Source organism: Notamacropus eugenii, chromosome 6, assembly GCF_028372415.1.
Source record: "Notamacropus eugenii isolate mMacEug1 chromosome 6, mMacEug1.pri_v2, whole genome shotgun sequence".
In the NCBI taxonomy this organism is placed as follows: Eukaryota; Metazoa; Chordata; class Mammalia; order Diprotodontia; family Macropodidae; genus Notamacropus; species Notamacropus eugenii.
The window spans coordinates 43,040,967-43,059,181 of record NC_092877.1 but is presented as its reverse complement, the minus strand read 5'-3'; the positions used below and the strand labels follow the sequence as shown (position 1 = coordinate 43,059,181).

The window sequence follows — 18,215 nt, the reverse complement described above, 5'->3', positions numbered from 1 at the left end:
GTGGGTAGTGACAGACAAGGAGGGAGAGAAAGAACAACATTTGCCTTTCAAAATGTAAAAAAAAAAAGACAAAAGTGAAGTACAACTTGAATTGTATACATATTATCTATGTACATACACACATATAAATATATTTGTATAATTTTTTCCTTTAAAAATTAAAGTATCTTCAAATACTTGCATTTGTTGATGGCTTACAAGTTCCAAATAAATGAAATTATCTTAGAATATTGCTCTTTCCTGGAATGTTCTTATTACTCTCAACTCTGAATTGATTTTTATTCTCTTCTAATTCCAGTAAGAAGGAATATAAAATATTGAGATACTGTTCAGTTCAGAAAGAACCTCATCATAACAATCATTTAGAAGTCTATGGTCCAACTCTTTGTGAACACAAGAAAAAAAAAGAAACTCCTTAACTAGACAAATATTTGTAGAGAACTGAATGAATTTTTCAAAACTTCCTACTTCCCCTCTCCCTCTCAAGAAAGGACTTTGCATCCTACTTTTCTGACCAAAGGAAGACTGTCCTTGTGGACTCTCTTTTCTTTCTTCCACAGTTCAAAACTTCTCAGTATCATCCCCTATTGTCTTCGCTTTGGGCATTCCTATAAAGTCCAATTCCTTGCCACCGCAAAGAGAGGTACTATAGATGTTTTAGAACATATCGGTTCTTTTTCTTTTTCCCTAATCATCTTGGGAAACAGACCTCCTAGTGGTATTTTGGGATCAAATGATTTATACAGTTTTATAATTCTATGTGCATAATTCCAGATTGCTCTCTAAAAATGGCTGGGTTAATTTATAGTTCCACCAACAGTGAATGTGTCCCAATTTTTCCACATCCCCTCCAACAGTTGCTGCTTTCCCCTACAATCATTTGATAGAATTGAAATTATCTACTTTATACTTTACACTGCTCTCTGTCTCTTGCTTATTCATAAATTAATCACCTGTCCATAAATGTTATAAATAATATGTTCCATGGTCTTCAAATTTTCTTTAATATCTCTATATCTAAGTCATGTATACATTTTGACCTTATCTTGGTAAATGGTGTAAGGTATTGGTGTATGCCCAATTTCTGTCAGACTGCTTTCTAGCTTTCCCAACCATTTTTACCAAATAATGAATTCTTATCCCCAACTCTTAAGTTTTTACACTTGTCAAACAAAAGGTTATAGTCATTTGCTACTGTAAATTGTATGTCTACTCGATTCCAGTGACCTACCCTTCTGTTTCTTAGGCAGTGCTAGATAGTTTTGACAATCACTACCTTATACTGGAGTTTAATATCTAGTGTTGCTAAATCTCCTTCCTTTATACTTTTTCATTAATTCCTTTCATGTTCTTGACCTTTAGATACTGAAATTAATCTCTACTCTTCTCTATATCTTTCCACCTTCACATTGTCAGTTGTCAAATCTTGCAACTTCCACATCAACCACATGTATCATATGTCTTCTCTTAGGTACCTTCATAGCTACTGTCCTAACTCAGGCTTGGCTTTTCTCTGAGGACTCTAAATTAGAAGTTGAACCTCTCCTTCCTCTAAACTGTCCTCTAAAAACCTACAAAATTGTCTTCCTAAAGCACATGACTGACTATGTCACTTGCTTGTTCAAGCCTTGAACATATCCTTTATAGCCTTGAGAAGAAAATAATAATTGTTCAGCTTGATATTTAGAGTGTTGAACAATCTGAATCTAGTCTCCCTTTTCAGATGTATTTCACTTTGCTCTCAGACATATATTCTACATTCTTGCCCAGTTGTCTACTGATTGTTCCCCAAATTCAGAAATCTATCACCGTCTAGGTCCCTTTAGACAGGACATTCTCCATGCTTGAAATGTCTTACCACATCTGTGCTTTTTAGAATCACAAGCTTCCCTCATGTCTCAGCTATTGGGCCATCACTTACAGGAAGCTTAGTTCCTAAAGTTCTGTCCATCCTCATCTTGTATTTACTTGTCTGTGTAAATATGTTATCCCTTTAAACTCAATAAAATTTAAACTTGCTGAGATTAAGGACTTTTGCATTTTTTTGTATTCCCAGTACCTAGGACAGGGCTCTGTGCAGAGTGAGCATATCAAAATATTAGTTGAATGAAAAGCAACAGGTTATTTTTGAAAACCTCCTCTCATTAAATTGGTAACATAATCATAATAATCAAGTAACAGGAATTCTAAAAACTGAATGTCACAATTTTAATTTCATAGTTTACTTTTCTCTCACAATTTTTAGAGGAAAATATTGTTATCTCATCTTACAGATGCAAAAGTGAGGATCACTTACCCACTATCACAGTCAGCCAGTAAATCTCAGATTTAGGATTCAAACTCAGCTCTCTTGATATCAAGTCCAATTCTCTTTCCACTGTATGAACCAACAAATATGTCAGTGAAATTTCTCCTCTCAGAGCTTCAATTTGAGAACTTAAGTGATGAGGGGAAAAGTAATATGTGAAACAAATGTACCTACATATACACAGAGAGCTTTACTGAAGGTGTTCTTATTTCACCATGTTCTATAAGGTAGTTCCTATTTTGTTTTCATTTTTTAGGTACTTCCTATTTTTAATGATGTTTCAGGATGTATGATATGACCTGTGAGAGTTTAGAATTTTATTTATTACCTTGCCATAATAAAGCTCCATGCACATGCTTTACGTCCAAATCTTTGACTTTATAGGGTACTACAAGGGACCAGAAACATGAAGATTCAAATCAGGAGTGAATCGTAAGGAGAGAAAAAGGCATATAGAGAGATAGACACAGAGTCAAAAACGGAGAGACAGGGAACCTCAAATAAAATTAAAATCAGAAAAAAAGATAGACCCTGTTGAGGTGAGCTACAAATAAAAATTATATATAAATATTTTTAGAGCCAAACCAAGAACAGCAGTGGTACCTGTTGGGGCCAGAAGATGATAACTTTAAACTCCAAATGATTATCTTTGCATGTCAGCACCATATTTATTTTGAGTCTAGTAGTATTTGGGATGTAAGCCATTAAGTACCTTAGCTCCAATGTAGCCTACATCATTAAAATGTCATTTGAAATCCACTGGAGTAGAGAAAATTACAAACATGCAGATGAGTTGCTGAGAAGTTTTGTAAATTCTCAGGGGGTCTTCATTTTTTTTTCATTGTCTGTGTTTATCCTGGAGTTTTGAAAAATGAAAAACAAGTTTGGATATCAACATAGCCAAACCAGTAAATTTGATCTGCTACAGAAGCTCTCAAAAATTGTTTTAGGATTATAATGTGGCAATTGTGGTTGTGATAATGTTGACCAGATATGAATACTTATCCCCATCACCTCACCTGATTCAGTTTGAGCTAGGCCTCAATCATACTAATTACACACACAAACAACTGAGATTTAAAATACCATCTGTGAAACTTAGCTTCATAGAAATTGCAGATCCTGGAACAGAGGCACCACTCACAGTGATGACAATCATCCATGTGTGAAGGCATTACAGATAATATTTCAAGGCTCTTGATAAAATTTCCCTGGAAGTAAGGAACATTTATGACATATGACACCAAAATTTTCCATAGAACATTTGATATATTGTGTGAATCTGCTGAGGGCCAGGAGATAAGGATCACTCACTCCCTGGTCATGAAAGGAAAATTGATCCCTTTCCTTTGATGATTTGGTCTTGTCCTTTCTGTCTGAAACAAAAAAGTTAGAAATAATTTTCTTACAAAAATTTTCATATGTATTAGCTTATCCTACGATAGAACACCCAAGGATCAGTTGGAGCTTGTGTTTTCCAGTGCTTTAGACCTCAGTAATATATTTGTATTTTACTTTCAGCATGTTAAATACAATTTTATTTGGATGAATATTTTGGAGGGAGGGTCAAATTAAGGAGCAAACCAAGATGGAGAAACCAGTGAGTAGGGACTCTTGAACCAGACAAATTGTGTGTTATTGGAATATCCAAAACCATAGACAGGAACCCAGGAAGACACTGGAAAAATAAAAATGTTGGGAAGGCCTAGGCAATATGAGTCAATCCGCAAATTTTCAGAGAAAATAAGGTTGATTCTTAAGGCTATAGCTTTCTAGGAATTTTTCTTCTTATTCAGTTGGTTGAAGCACTGTATTTGAAACTTATATTGCCATTCAATGGCTTACTCAGATCCAAAGGTGCTACTCCAGATGTAGCATCTTTTCTGCTATATGAAACATGTTTTATGAACTTGACATAACTTTATCATAAACCTTTGTACTCTTTCGTTTTGTACTCTTGAGCTATATTTTCCAATGTTTTTCCTTCTTCTTACCTATGTTCACCTTTACACTGAAATAACTGAATTTTAAATTAGATGGTGTAATTGAGTTATTTGTAATCTTTCCCACTGCTTCATTCTTTGTAAAAAGGATTGCATTAATTTACACCCAATTTATATCTGATTTTACAAAATTTATTTATTTTCAATTTCATGTAAATAAAAATTTTTAACTTTTTTATTTTGAATTCTGTATTTTCTCTATCACTTCTTTCCCTTTCCCCAATTGAGAAGGCAAGCAATTTGATGTAGGTAATGTATTTGTAGTCATGTAAAATATTTGTGTATTAGCAACAGTGCAAAAGAAAATACAGACCAAAAAAAATCAAGAATGACAAAGAAGGTAAAAAAAGTATACTTTGATCTGCATTAAGATTCCATCAGTACTTTCTCTGGAGGTGAATAACATTTTTCATCATAAGTTCTTCAGAATTGTCTTGGATCATTGTATTACTGAGAATAGAAAAGTTGTTCACAGTTGATCATTGCACAGTTTTGCCATTATATTTTGTAATTTTCTCCTGGTTCTTCTCTCTTCATGTAAGCCTTCTCAGGTTTTTCTGCAAGTATTCTGCTCCTCATTTCTTAGAGCACAATGGTATTCTATCATAATTATATACCACAACCTAGTCAGCTATTCCCAATTGATGGGCTTGAATTTCCAGTTCTTGTTCACCACAAAAGAGCTGTTATAAATATTTTCATACATATGTCTTTTTCCTTTTTCTTTAATTTCTTTGGAGTACAGACCTAGCAGTTGTATTGCTAGGTCAAAAGGTTTGTACAATTTCATTGTTCTTGGGCTTAGTTCAACATTGCTATCCATAAATGTTGGATAACTTTGTAACTCCACCAATAGTATATGTGTCTGAATTTTTCCACATCCCCTTAAACACTTGTCATTTTTTCTTTCATAATATTCAATCTGATGATTGAATTGTTTTCATTTGCATTTCCCTAATCAAATTGTGATTTATTAATATTTTTTAATTTTTTCACTATGCAATCAGGGGTAAATGACTTACCTAGGGTCACATAGTTCTTAAGTATCAAGTATCCAAGGTCAAATTTGAACTCAGGTCCTCCTGACTCCAGGTCCAGTATTCTATCCACTGACTCACCTGTGAACTTGACCAGACTACACAAAAATTTCAGGAGATACTGGAGTTGTTATGGTGGTGGATGGGGCGGCATTTGGACAGCAACTAGGGTTCCATCTATTTTGGCTGCCCCATCTACCACAACAACTCCAGAGAGTAACCTGAGAGTATTATTTGAGAAGATTAGTCATTTGATATCCTTCCATTCAGTACAACTGGTATCATTGATTGCCAGATCTTCACCTCTCTCTCTAGCTGGGAATGACTGAGTTTACTCAAAAGTTTTCTTGTTTTATCTAATTTGTTTACATTTCTCTTCAATCAGCATTGAAATATGGCATCAATTAATGATGTGGTTAATCATAATGATTTCTGATTTGTATATGTTTCATTATTGAGAGTGGGATGCTATAAAGAGGGCTATGGCAGGCTACCCAAAAAATTTGACAGACAATATGCTGTTGAAAAGTGTCAGAATCTTCATGCCTCAGAACTCTGAGATTAATTAAAGAGGATCACCTTGATTTTTATTCTATAACTTCAAAAGTGAGGTAAAATCATGAAACTGCTTGTTGCCCTTAGGCAAAGGGTGAGCCCAATAACAGTTTCTGTATGATGAAAGAATTGGGAAGCTTATATAGGACAAATGGCCTTCAGTTTTCTGTCCATGCCCAGAAAGAGGCCCCCATTCAAGTGTGGAGCCAAGAGTGGGGACTAAAAGAAAGCCTTATTTTATGGTAGACAGAGGGGAATAGCTGTCCACACCAGGAAGGTGAGGAACAGACAGGGAGAGATTAAGAATCCAATCCTTTGTCTCTTGCTGCAGTCTAGCTGATCATTTCAACCCCTCCCAGAGATGCTGCTTCACATTTTCCTTTGTTTCATGAATAGTGACAACCATAGTTTTCATCCCAGGTGGTCAGGCTACTGATGATGAACTTCATTGTACTTAGGCAAGTTTTAAAAACGCACAGATGGTTTCTTGCCAGAACCATATTTTAAGACTTTACAGCATAAGAGAATTTTGGAAAGTTTGTGTTCCAATGGCTCATCCTTTGAACACCCAAGAATCCCTCCATGCTAGAATGAGGAATTGGACCTGGATTTCCTACATTGCTGTTGTTGTTCATCCTTTATTCTTAAAGAGAACAAATGACATAAGAAGAGTGATTTCTTGACTTACACATGAAGTGGATTTAAGTTAGGCAGAGCTGTGGAAAATTCTCAGTTTCATTCTCTCCTCCAGCCTCTTTCAAAGTTCAATGACAAGACAAAAGTCAAGACGACTGGTGATGACCCAGGATGCAGTGTAAGAGTTTGGCTTTCCTAAATCAAGGTCTTTCCCAGGTCTCGTGTGAGACAATGCCCAGTGAATGACAAAGGACTAGGTAAGAAATGAGACAAAAGATGATGTAACTTACCAACACAAAATATCAATCTTAAGTACAGCCACTGAACTAATTCTGAAGTCATTTAACTATTCTATCATCTAGTATATGCTGTGTCATATTTTCTGCAAGAATGACATTAAAAGGTGGACTGTGTGATTTATTAAAACATTAATAACAGCTACTTTTTACATTGCTAGTAAATTTTGCAAAACATTTTATATAAATTTGTCAACTCATTTCATCTAGGCAAAAAAATACATATACACAGATATATAATATATGTATATATATATATATATATACATATATATATATATATATATATATATATGGATTAAAAGACATCAGAACTCTGATCAATCATTCATTTACAAATCTTAACTGCACAATGATGAGGATAAGAATATAAAAGCTTTACCCAACATGGCTAAAAATATTAAACTAGCAGTTCATCTCCTTAACCATTGATCTTCTGACTATCTTTGGTAAATCTAGAATTATTGGATCATTGAATTTTAGAAATGAACTTGGGGGACTCAAACTTCCAGGACTGTTCTTTCCATTTCATCATGTTGCCTCCCCAGTAGGAGGCCAGACACCCTAACGTGTCAAAGTCTTAAAATAGTCATTTTTATTTTCTTTCACAATGAAAAACTATTAAGGAGTTCTTAACAACTGCTGAAAACATATTTTTTGTTTCTTCTCTTACTTTTAAGTGAAAGTAAAATATCTTTTGTATAAACTTTTGCATGGACTCCCTGAAGAGTGTGAGTGTGTTTGTGTATGTATGTATGTGTGTGTATGTGTGTGTGTGTGAGACAGACAGAGAGAGAGAGAGAGAGAGAGAGAGAGAGAGAGAGAGAGAAGAAAGAGACAGAGAGAGACAGGCAGAGAGAGAGAGAGAGAGAGAGAGAGAGAGAGAGAGAGAGAGAGAGAGAGAGAGAGAGAGATTCCTCCTTGAAGTTATTTGGTCTAGCATATTAAGGAGCAAACATGCAGTCAGGAAAGAAGGAGATGGCAATCATACAAAGGGGAAAAAGTTCCAGCATTCCAGCAGTTCACATTGTATTGGGAGACACACCAGTAAATAGCCAGCAACATACAAATTATAGGCAAAGTAGATGAAAGGTAACCTTAGAGAAGAAGTTACTATTAGCTTGAGAGGTCAGAAAAGGCTTTTTGCAGAAAGCGGTATTTGAGTTGTTTTGAGGAAGTCCCAGAAAATTAAGTGGTAGTTTGGAGAATAAAGCATTTCAGGCCTGTGAGGCAGCCAGTGTAAAGATGGAGTATCATATGTAGGGAAAGGCAGACGGTCCAGTATAACTAGATTGGACACTGCAGGGAAGGGAGTAAAGTGCAGGACTGAATAGGTAAAAAGGGGTCAGATTCAGAAAATTTTTATTTCTTAAATAATTTATTACAGGTTTATTATAGGTTTTACTTTTTCATGACCTAAGTTTCTTTCAGTATCACTTCCTCACATCTCATGACGAGCAATCCCACAGGAAAAATAACACATTTTTCAGGTGTATTATTCCATAAAGATGGTCAATGAGAAAAGGGAAGTCCCCACATATGCAAAAATATTTACAGCACAACTTTCCTGGTAGCAAGGAACTGGAAACAAATCAGATGAACAGTGACTGAGGAATGGCTAAATAAACTGTGGTACATGAACATGACAGAATATAACTGGGCTGTAAGAAACAACAAATATAATTAATATGGGAACAGAGAAAAGTTTTACTTGGTCATTTACAGTCACCACAGCAGAATCAAGAACACAATACATACAAAGAATATATTAATGTAAATGGAAAGAAAAAACCCCACAAATAAATAGAAAATGAGTGTTGCAAAACTGAAAAATAATCATGGACCCAAAGAGAAAAAGAAGACAGTTCTCCATACACTTTTGCAGAATTGTGAGATCCATGTTAGTTGAAATTTCCATGTTATTTTCAGGCCTTTCCAACCAACATTTAAATTACAAATTAATCCATCAAAATGAAAACATATTTTTTCTAAAGCTGAGTTATTCGTGTCCCTTAATCTTAACCATTATGTCAGTAGAATATCAGATCCTTAAGGGAAGAGAATGTTTCATTTTTTTCCTGGCATCCATGAAATATAACAGGACATGGGACATAATAAGCACTTCATAAACACTTGTTGTATTGAGCTGAATTCATGAAAAAGAATGTTTGCTACTCAACAATTTTCATAGCGCCCCCTTGATTTCATTGTTCCTTAGACTGTAGATCATGGGGTTCAACATGGGGATTATTACAATGTAGAAAACAGACCACTTCATTAATTTCTGTTGAGTAGCTGGACTTTGGCATCACATAAAATGTAGTGGTGCTGTAGAACAGAGTGACTGCTGTGAGGTGAGAGGTGCAAGTTGAGAAAGCTTTGGATCTACCCTCAATGGAGCTTATCTTCAGGACAGAGAAGAGGATGTATACATAAGAGATTATGATAATGAACACTGTGATCACAATCATTGACCCACCAGAGGCGGCAGGAAGAATTTCAGCAAGACAGACCTGGGAGTAGGAAAGCTTCAAAAGTGGTGAATAATCACAAAAAAAGTTATTGATCTTATTGGGTCCACAGAAGGAAAGATTCCATAAGCAACCAGTGAAAATACAAGCAATTACACATCCACCCAGGTAGGATGAGATGAGTAACAGAGTGCTAACCCTAGGAGACATTTTGGTGGAGTAGAGTAGAGGGCTACAGATGGCCACATACCTATCATAAGCCATCACAGCGAGCAAGAAGCACTCAGCTGCCCCAAAGGTGGCTGCAAAAAACATCTGGGCCACGCATCCTGCAACAGGGATTACAGTTTTGTCCACAAGGAAGTTCTTCAGCATAACAGGTGTGACAGATGAGGAATATCCAATATCCACAAATGCCAAGTGGCTGAGGAAAAGGTACATTGGAGTGTGAAGTTGGGAGCTATTTCTGGTCAATGTGATTGTGGTAAGGTTACCAACTAACGTGACACCATAGACACCCAGAAATGTCACAAAGAGGATGACACGAAAGTTTGGATCAGCTGTTAACCCTAAAATAATGAATTTAGTCACAGTTGTACAATTATTGTCAGTCATCTGTCTTGGAAGTAGAGCCTATTAGACCATAGAAAAGGAGATGAATTGAGGATTAAGCTTTGGATGTATCTATTGATGTATTCAGAAAACATTCACTGGTCATTTGTACATGCTATCACTCTCTAATGCTTCGCTCCTATGGATTATGTCAGGATGCCCTCAAGTGAAGCATGAATGAGTATATTTCTTGCCTCCAAATTTTTTCCCTGGATCAACCATACAGTAAGACTCTCCAATTTTGCCATGGTGAGATTGTAAAAAAGGCTGTAAGAGAGAAGATAATTGCTTCATTACATCATTGGAACCTGTCTCAACTACATGAAGAGACTAGATCCAATCTGTACATGTCCTGCAACTAAGCACCATTGTTAATGCTTTACAAAGAAATAGGTTCAGCCCTCTATTGCTTCACCTCTCAACGGACCATTTTCCACATCTGAAGATTTCATCTGCCTCTTGCTAATTGACTATCAGGGAAGTCGTGGTTTCAAAATCACACTTGGGTTCTAAAATCATAAGAGAGGAGGAATGGAGATTCTCAGTTCTGAGTCTTCCTTTAGTTTTTGTTTTTGCAAGGCAATAGGGGTTAAGTGAGTTGCCCATAGTCACACAGTAACTAAGAGTTAAGTGTCTGAGGCAGGATTAGAAGAAAGATTCTGACTCCAAAGCTGGTGCTCTAACCACTGTGACACCTAGCTGCCCCTTCGCGTTGCATTTTGCTCCTAAAATATGGCATTACTCCAAAGAGGAATTATTAAGCTAGATATCGCAAACGTGAAGGACAATGGAAAATTTCCCCCTAGAAATGCTGGTTTTTTTGAGGAAAACACTTGTTCAACCTGATCTGATCATATCCTGTTTCCCTATTGGGTCCTTCAATTTCAGAATAACTGAACACATTGTAGTACAGAAAAGTAGTGACAATTTTATGTGCCATAAGAAATGATGAATAAGACTGCGTTGGATGGCATAGAAACATTTCTATTAACAGATGCCAATTGAAGTCACAAGAACTAGAAGAACAATTTATGTAATAACGACAATAATCATGAGAGGGGAAACCATTTCAAAGACCTCAGAAACTGGATCAAAATAGTGACATATCATTGGCCTTCAAAAGACCAATAAGGAAATATTATCTACTGCTTATTAGGAGAAAAGTGATAAGACTATATGTACAGAATAAGACACGAATTCTGCAACATGGTGAATCAGTTTAGTTTCCTTGACGATATACATCTTTTACAAGGGAGGGCTTGCACTGTGAGTGGCAAAACAAGTAGTTGACCTGATAGTGATAAATAGGAGTGGAAGAAAGGAACAAAAACAAAACATTTTCAAAATGTACAAGGGAAAAAAGGAAGTACAACACAAAGGTAATCTTATACATACTCATGTATATGTATATAACAGTGTTGCATTTCTTTTAAAGACCTTGAAAATTTGCATTTGTTAATCTTTGTTAAGTTCCAGATGCAAGAATTTGTCTTAAATATTACTTTTTCCTGAAATGTTCTTATTACTCCCAAGTCTAAACTCACTTTTCTTCTCAGTGTAGTAAAAAAAGATACATTATATTGAGATATTGTTTATGTCAGAGAAGATTTTGACTATGACACTCATTTATGACTCTATGATTCTACTTTTTCTTTGTGAGCACAAGAAAAAAAATACTTTAGCTTAGTTAAACATTTAAAGAGTGATAAGATAATTTTTCAACAATTTCTACATCTCGTTTTCCTCTCAAGAGAGGACTTTGCAACCTACTTTTATGTCAAAAGAAAGGCTATCCCTGTGAGATCCCTTTTCTTTCCTCTTCCACAACTCAATATTCCTCAATATCATCCTCTAGTATCTTTGCAACAATATGTGAAAGGAAGAGATTCCTTCTTTTCTCCAGGACCAATTCCTTTACTTGTTTCATTGATCCAATCCTTCCTATTTCAATCTTAAGCTTCCCCCATTGAAAAACTACCCTATAATCTTCAATCTTTTTATTTATAGGCTTTTCCCCTCATTTCAATAAATGTACTCAGATCTGTCCAATCCTTTAAAACCTTTCATTTCACCATGACATTTTTTCAATCTATCATACCACATCTCTTTTCTTTCCCTATCAACTCTCAGGGTGGTGGGGGAGAAATCTAACTTTGATGAGTCCATTTCTCCTCCTACTCACTTGTGAAAGCATTCTAGTCTGATTTCTGACCCCATCATTCCACTGCATCTATTATCTTCAAAGTTCCCAATAAGTTCCAAATCATAATGTTTTTGTAATCTTTATTTAAATTCATAGATGTTAATCTATGTATTTGTATTTCTATGACTTTGTATTTGTATCATTAATATCTATGAAAGTGGCTAAAAATATTAGGTGCTTAATAACATCTGTCGATTGATTGATTCATGGCCTCTTTGCAGCATGTGACACTGTGGACCACTTACTCCTATTGGATACTTTTTCCTTATGAATTTTCATGACAATATCTCTCCTGGTACTAGTATTCTACCTACCTGTCTGAACTTTCCTTCTCAGCTTCTGTTGGCAAATTATTAACCCTGTGCTGACTCCTAATCATACGTGTTCCCCCAAGTTCTGTCCTAGACCCTCTTCACTTTTTCTATACCTTCTCAATGAATTCATTAGCTTCCAATGCCATTAACATCTCCATCCAAATGAATCCTAAGCCAGCAAATTCAGCCCTGATCTCCAATCTACACATCACCAATAACTGGACACATAGATGTCCCCAAAGCATTTGAAACTTGACAAGTTCAAAAAAGAAATCATATTATTCTCAACATTCAACCTAAAACCACTTATTTACATAAATTCTTATTTCTGTATAGGGTCCCACCATCCTTCCAAGAAGACTGTTTTGCAATCCTGAAATCAGCCTTTCTTCTTCTCTTCATTTTTCATTTCATAACCAGGCACCTGTCAAGTTTTACTGCTTCATCTCCAACGTGTATCTCATAACCTCTCATAGCCGCTTAAATAGCCATCAATCTAACTCAGGTTTTCATCTCCTCTCACTTGGACTATCACAAAATCCTCTCAATTAGAAGTTCAGTCTCTCCTTTCTCTAAAGAATCCTCTAAAAATCTACAAAAATCATCTACCTCAAACACATGGCAAACCAATCATGTTACCTGCTTACTCAAAGCTTGAAGACATCTCTTACTGCCTTGAGGACAAAATAAGCATTTTTTACCTCGATATTTAGAGTCATGCCCCATCAGAATCGAGCTTACCTCTCCATGTTTATTTCACTTTACTCTCATACGTGTAGTATATATTCCAGCCCAACTGGCCAATGGCTTATTCCCCAGACTCAGAATTCTACCCCCATCTCTGTCCCTCTGCACAGGTCATCCTCCTTTGTCTAAATGCCCTACCTCATTTCTACTTCTTAGCATTTCAAGCTTTCTTTGTGACTCTGCGACTGGGTCACCAGTTACAGTAAAATTAGTTTCCAAAAGCCTGTCCCTCCTCAACTTATCTTGCAATCACCTCTTTGTTTAAATATGCTATCCTGTTATCTCCAACAGAATGCAAGCTCACTGAGATTAAGAACACTTAGACTCTTTCCCCCTCTCAGTCCCCAGTGCTTTGGACAAGCTTCTGTAAATAGTGTGTGGAGAAAAATATTCGTTTAATGGAAGGCACCAACTCACTTTTGAAACCATTAATTCGTATGTATATTGGTAACATAATCATAATAAGCAGATAACAGAAACTCTAGTAAATATCACTATTTAAATTTCAGAAATTACTTTCCTCCCAAAATTTTTAGGGGAAATACTGTTTCCTCATTTTATAAATGAGACAACTGAGTATCACAGAGGTGTGAACACTTATCCACAATCATAGTCACAACCAGTAAGACTCATATGTGGGATTGAAGCCCAACTCTCCTAACTTCAAGTCCAATTCTCTTTCCACTACAAGAACTGCTAAATACATAAGTGAAATTTCTTCAGCTAAAGCCTCAGCCTGAGAAGTAGGGAGGAAACTAATACATGAAACACAGAGATCTTTACCTAAGGCATTCCTATCCAACTATTTCCTATCATGTACTTACCATTTGCAGTGATGTTTCAGGATATATGATATGATCTATGGTACATCAGAATTTACTAACATGCTGTAATAATGTTGCATGCAATCACCTCACTTGCAAATCTTTGACTTAATATGACCCTACAGGGGACCATACATATGAAGACCCAAATCAGGAATGAATCGTACTCATTAAGATATGGTGAGGTGGGGGAGGGAGATTAAAACTCCATGCCAATCTCAAACAAATTAAAATTTTGGCATTTTAAGAGGAATAGAAAGCACCTCTTGAACTGAGCTACAAATAAAAAACCAGAGCTAAGTGTTTTTACAGAAAAACCAAGAATAGCAGTGATATCTACTGACATAAGAAGATGGAAACTTTAAACTCCAAGGATTACCTTTGCACAGGAAGGAAATATTTATATTTGGTTTTGTGGCTTTGGGACTTGGACCACTTTAACACTTTAGCACTTTAACACTAAATATAGCCAACATCATCAAAATTCCATTTGAAATCCACTGGGACTGAAAACATTGATTAACAGATTTGCTTAAGATGTTCTCTAAATTCTCAGGGGCCTTCATTTACTTTTTCTTTGTCTATATTTTTTTATGATTTTTGAGAATATATAAATTATTTATTTTCAGTTTTTCAGCATTCACTTCAACAAGAAATTAAACTCAAATTTTTCTCCCTATCTCTCCTCACCCTCACCGCAAGACAGTATGCACCCCATCCACCCTTTCTTCCAATCTGTCGTCCCTTCTTTTACTCCCCTTTTCTGATATCCCCCTGCCCTCTATTTTCCTGTAGGGCAAAATAGATTTCTATACCCGGTTGCCCATTTTCCAGTAGCATGCAACAACAATTTTTAACTTTCATTTGTAAAGCTTTGAGTTCCACATTCTTTCCCTTCCTCTCCCCCTCCCCACCCTCATTGAGGAAACAAGCAATTCAATATAGGTCAAACGTGTAGACATGCAAGATGCTTCCATAATAATTAAGTTGTGAAAGACTAACCACATGTCCTTCCGTCGTTACCTGCCCTCCATTCATTCCATGGTCTCCCTTGACCTGTCCTAGCACAATAGTGTTTACTTCTGATAATCTCTTTCCACAATTTGCTGTCCCTTCCATTACCTTCCCTCTCCTATCCACTTCCCCACCCCCTCTCTCCTGCATGGTAGCATATATTTCTCTATTCAAATGACTGTATTTGTTATTCTCTCATTAAGCAAAATCCCATGAGACTAAGGCTCACTTATTCCCTTTTGCCTTCCCCCTCTTCTTCTCTAATGTGGAAAGCTCTTCCATACTTCTTTTATGTGAGATGATTTGCTACATTATACCTCTCCCTTTCTTTTGCTCCTAGTACATTCCACTCAAGAGCAGATTTTATTTTTTATGTATTCTCCCTTCACCCTCATGTCACTCTGTGCCCTCTGTGTATATGTGTGTGTACACACATACACCCATGTACATATTCATACCTACACAAATGTAATGGACACACACACACACACACACACACATATATACATATCCTTACGCACTTACATATATGTGTGTCTATATATTATATATGCATATATATGTATATTGATATTGATATTACCTCTAACTTCCCTAATACTGAAAAAAGGTCTCCTGAGTTACTAATATCATCTTTCTGTATAGGAATGCAAACACTTCAACTTTAATAAGTTCCTTATGGCTTCTCTTTCCTATTTACTTTTTTATTGTCTCTTGATTCTTGTATCTGAAAGTCAAATTTTCTATTCAGCTTTGGTCTTTCAATAACAATGCTTGGAAGTTCACTATTTCATTCAAGTTCCCTGAAGCATTATACTCAGTTTTCCTCATTAGATGATTCTTGGTTTTAATACTAGCTTTTTTGACCTCTGAATAATATGTTCATAGCTCTTCAGTCCCTTAGTGTAGAAGCTGCTAAACGCTGTGTTATCCTGATTGTATTTCCACAATACTTGAATTGTTTCTTTATGAATGCTTGTAATATTTTATCCTTGACCTGGGAAATCTGGAATTTGGTTATCATATTCCTAGGAGTTTCATTTAGGAGTTTCCTTTAGGAGGGAATTGGTGAATTCTTTCCATGTGTATTTCTCTCTCTGGTTCTAGAATATGAGAGCAGTTTTCCTTGATAATTTCTAGGCTCTTTTTTATTGTGGTTTTCAGGTAGATCAATAATTTTAACATTATCTCTCCTGGACTTTTATTTTCCCAGCAAATAGTTTTTACAATGAGATATTTTACATTGTCTTCTATTTTTGTGCAGTTTTTATATTATTTTTATAATTTCTTGATGTCTCATAAAGTCATTCACTTTTGTTGGCTTTGTTCTAAATGCTAATGAACTGTTTTCTTCAATGAGGTTTTAGATTTCCTTTTCCATTTGGCCAGTCCTGCTTTTTAGTGCATTCTTTCTCTCATTGGTTTTTTGAACCTCTTTTGCCATTTGGATTAGTCTATTTTTTATGTTTTCTTTTTGTTTGTCATTTTTAATTAATTAATTTATTTATTCTTTGTTTTCAACATTCATTTCCACAAGATTTTGAATTTCAAATTTTCTACCCATCTCTCCCCTCCTTTCACATCACAACATCATGCATTCTGATTACCCCTTCCCACAATCTACCCTCCTTTCTATCCCACCCATCCCTTCCCTTATCCCCATCTTCTTTCTTTCCTTATAGGGCAAGGTAGATTTCTATACCCAATACCTGTATTTCTTATTTCCCATTTAAATGCAAAAACAGTTCTCAACATTCATTCCTAAAAGACTGAGTTCAAATTTCTCTCCCTTCCTCCCTCACTACCCAAGCCCACTGAGAAGGCAAGTAATTTCCTATAGGTTATATGTGTGTGGTTTTGCTAAAGACTACCATTACAGTCATGATGTGAAAGATTAATTATATTTCCCTCCATCCCATTCAGCCTCCCATTTATTCTATTCTCTTCTTTGTTCTTATCCTTCCACAAAAGTGTTTACTTCTACTTACCCCCTGCCTCTCATTTGCCCTCCCTTCTATCATCCCCCACTCCCACTTATCCCCTTCTCTCCCACATTTCTGTAGTGTAAGATAAATTTTCATATTAAATTGTGTGTGCATGTCATTCCCTCTTCAAACCAAATGTTATGGGAGTCAGCTTCCCTTTTTCCCTCTCAACTCCTCCTTTTCCCCTCCATTGACAAAGCTTTTACTTGGCTTTTTTATGAGAGATAATTTGTCCCATTCCATTTCTCCCTTTCTACTTGCAGCATATTCCTCTCTCAGCCCTTATTTTTATTTTTTTAGATTTCATCCCTTCCTATTCAACTCACTCTGTGACCTCTGTCTATATATATGTGTGTATGTATATGTGTGTGTGTGTGTGTGTGTGTGTATAATCCCTGCAATTTCCCAAAGACTGAGACAAGTTTCAAGAGTTAAAAATGTTATCTTTTCATGTAGGAACATAAACAGTTAAACTTTAGTAAGTCTTTTATGATTTCTCTTTCCTGCTAACCTTTTCATGTTTCTCTTGATTTTTGTATTTGAAAGTCAAATTTTCTATTCTGCTCTGGTCTTTTCATTAAGAATACTTGAAAGTCCTTTATTTAACTGAATGATCATTTTTCCCCCTGAAGTATTATGCTCAGTTTTGCTGGGTAGGTGATTCTTGGTTTTAATCCTAGTTCCTTTGCATTCTGGAATATCATATTCCAAGCTCTTTGATCCCTCAATGTAGAAGCTGTCAGATCCTGTGTTATCATGATTGTATTTCCACAATACTGGAATTGTTTCTTTCTGGCTACTTACAATATTTTCTCCTCCATCTGGGAACTCTGGAATTTGGCTATAATTTTCAAAGGAGTTTTTCTTTTCAGATTCTTTCAGGAGGTAATCCGTGAATTCTTTCAGTATTTATTTAACTCTCACAGTTTCAGAATATCACACAGTTTTCCTTGAAAATTTCATGATAGATAATGTCTAGGCTCTTTTTTTGATCACAGTTTTCAGGTAGTCCCATAATTTTTGAATTTTTTCTCCTGGATCTATTTTCCAGGTGAGTTATTTTTTCCAATGACATATTTCACATTGTCTTCTATTTTTTCATTCTTTTGGCTTAGTTTTGTAATTCCTTGGTTTCTCATAAAGCCATTCTCTTCTACCACTTCCACTCTCATTTTTAAAAAATTATATTCTTCAGTGAGCATTTCAACCT

General features: G+C 35.7%; 1 protein-coding gene across 1 annotated transcript; it reads right to left on the bottom strand.

Annotated features, from left to right (window-relative positions):
- Positions 1-9,039: 9,039 nt before the first annotated feature.
- On the bottom strand, positions 9,040-9,921 carry LOC140512564 (olfactory receptor 5P80-like). The gene has a single exon (XM_072621729.1). The coding sequence runs from the start codon at positions 9,919-9,921 to the stop codon at positions 9,040-9,042; it is 882 nt and encodes a 293-aa protein (XP_072477830.1).
- Between the last annotated feature and the right edge of the window lie 8,294 nt (positions 9,922-18,215).

Coding starts and splice junctions, on each gene's coding strand:
- LOC140512564 (XM_072621729.1), bottom strand. CDS start 9,921: ATGACTGACAATAATTGTACAACTGTGACTAAATTCATTATTTTAGGG.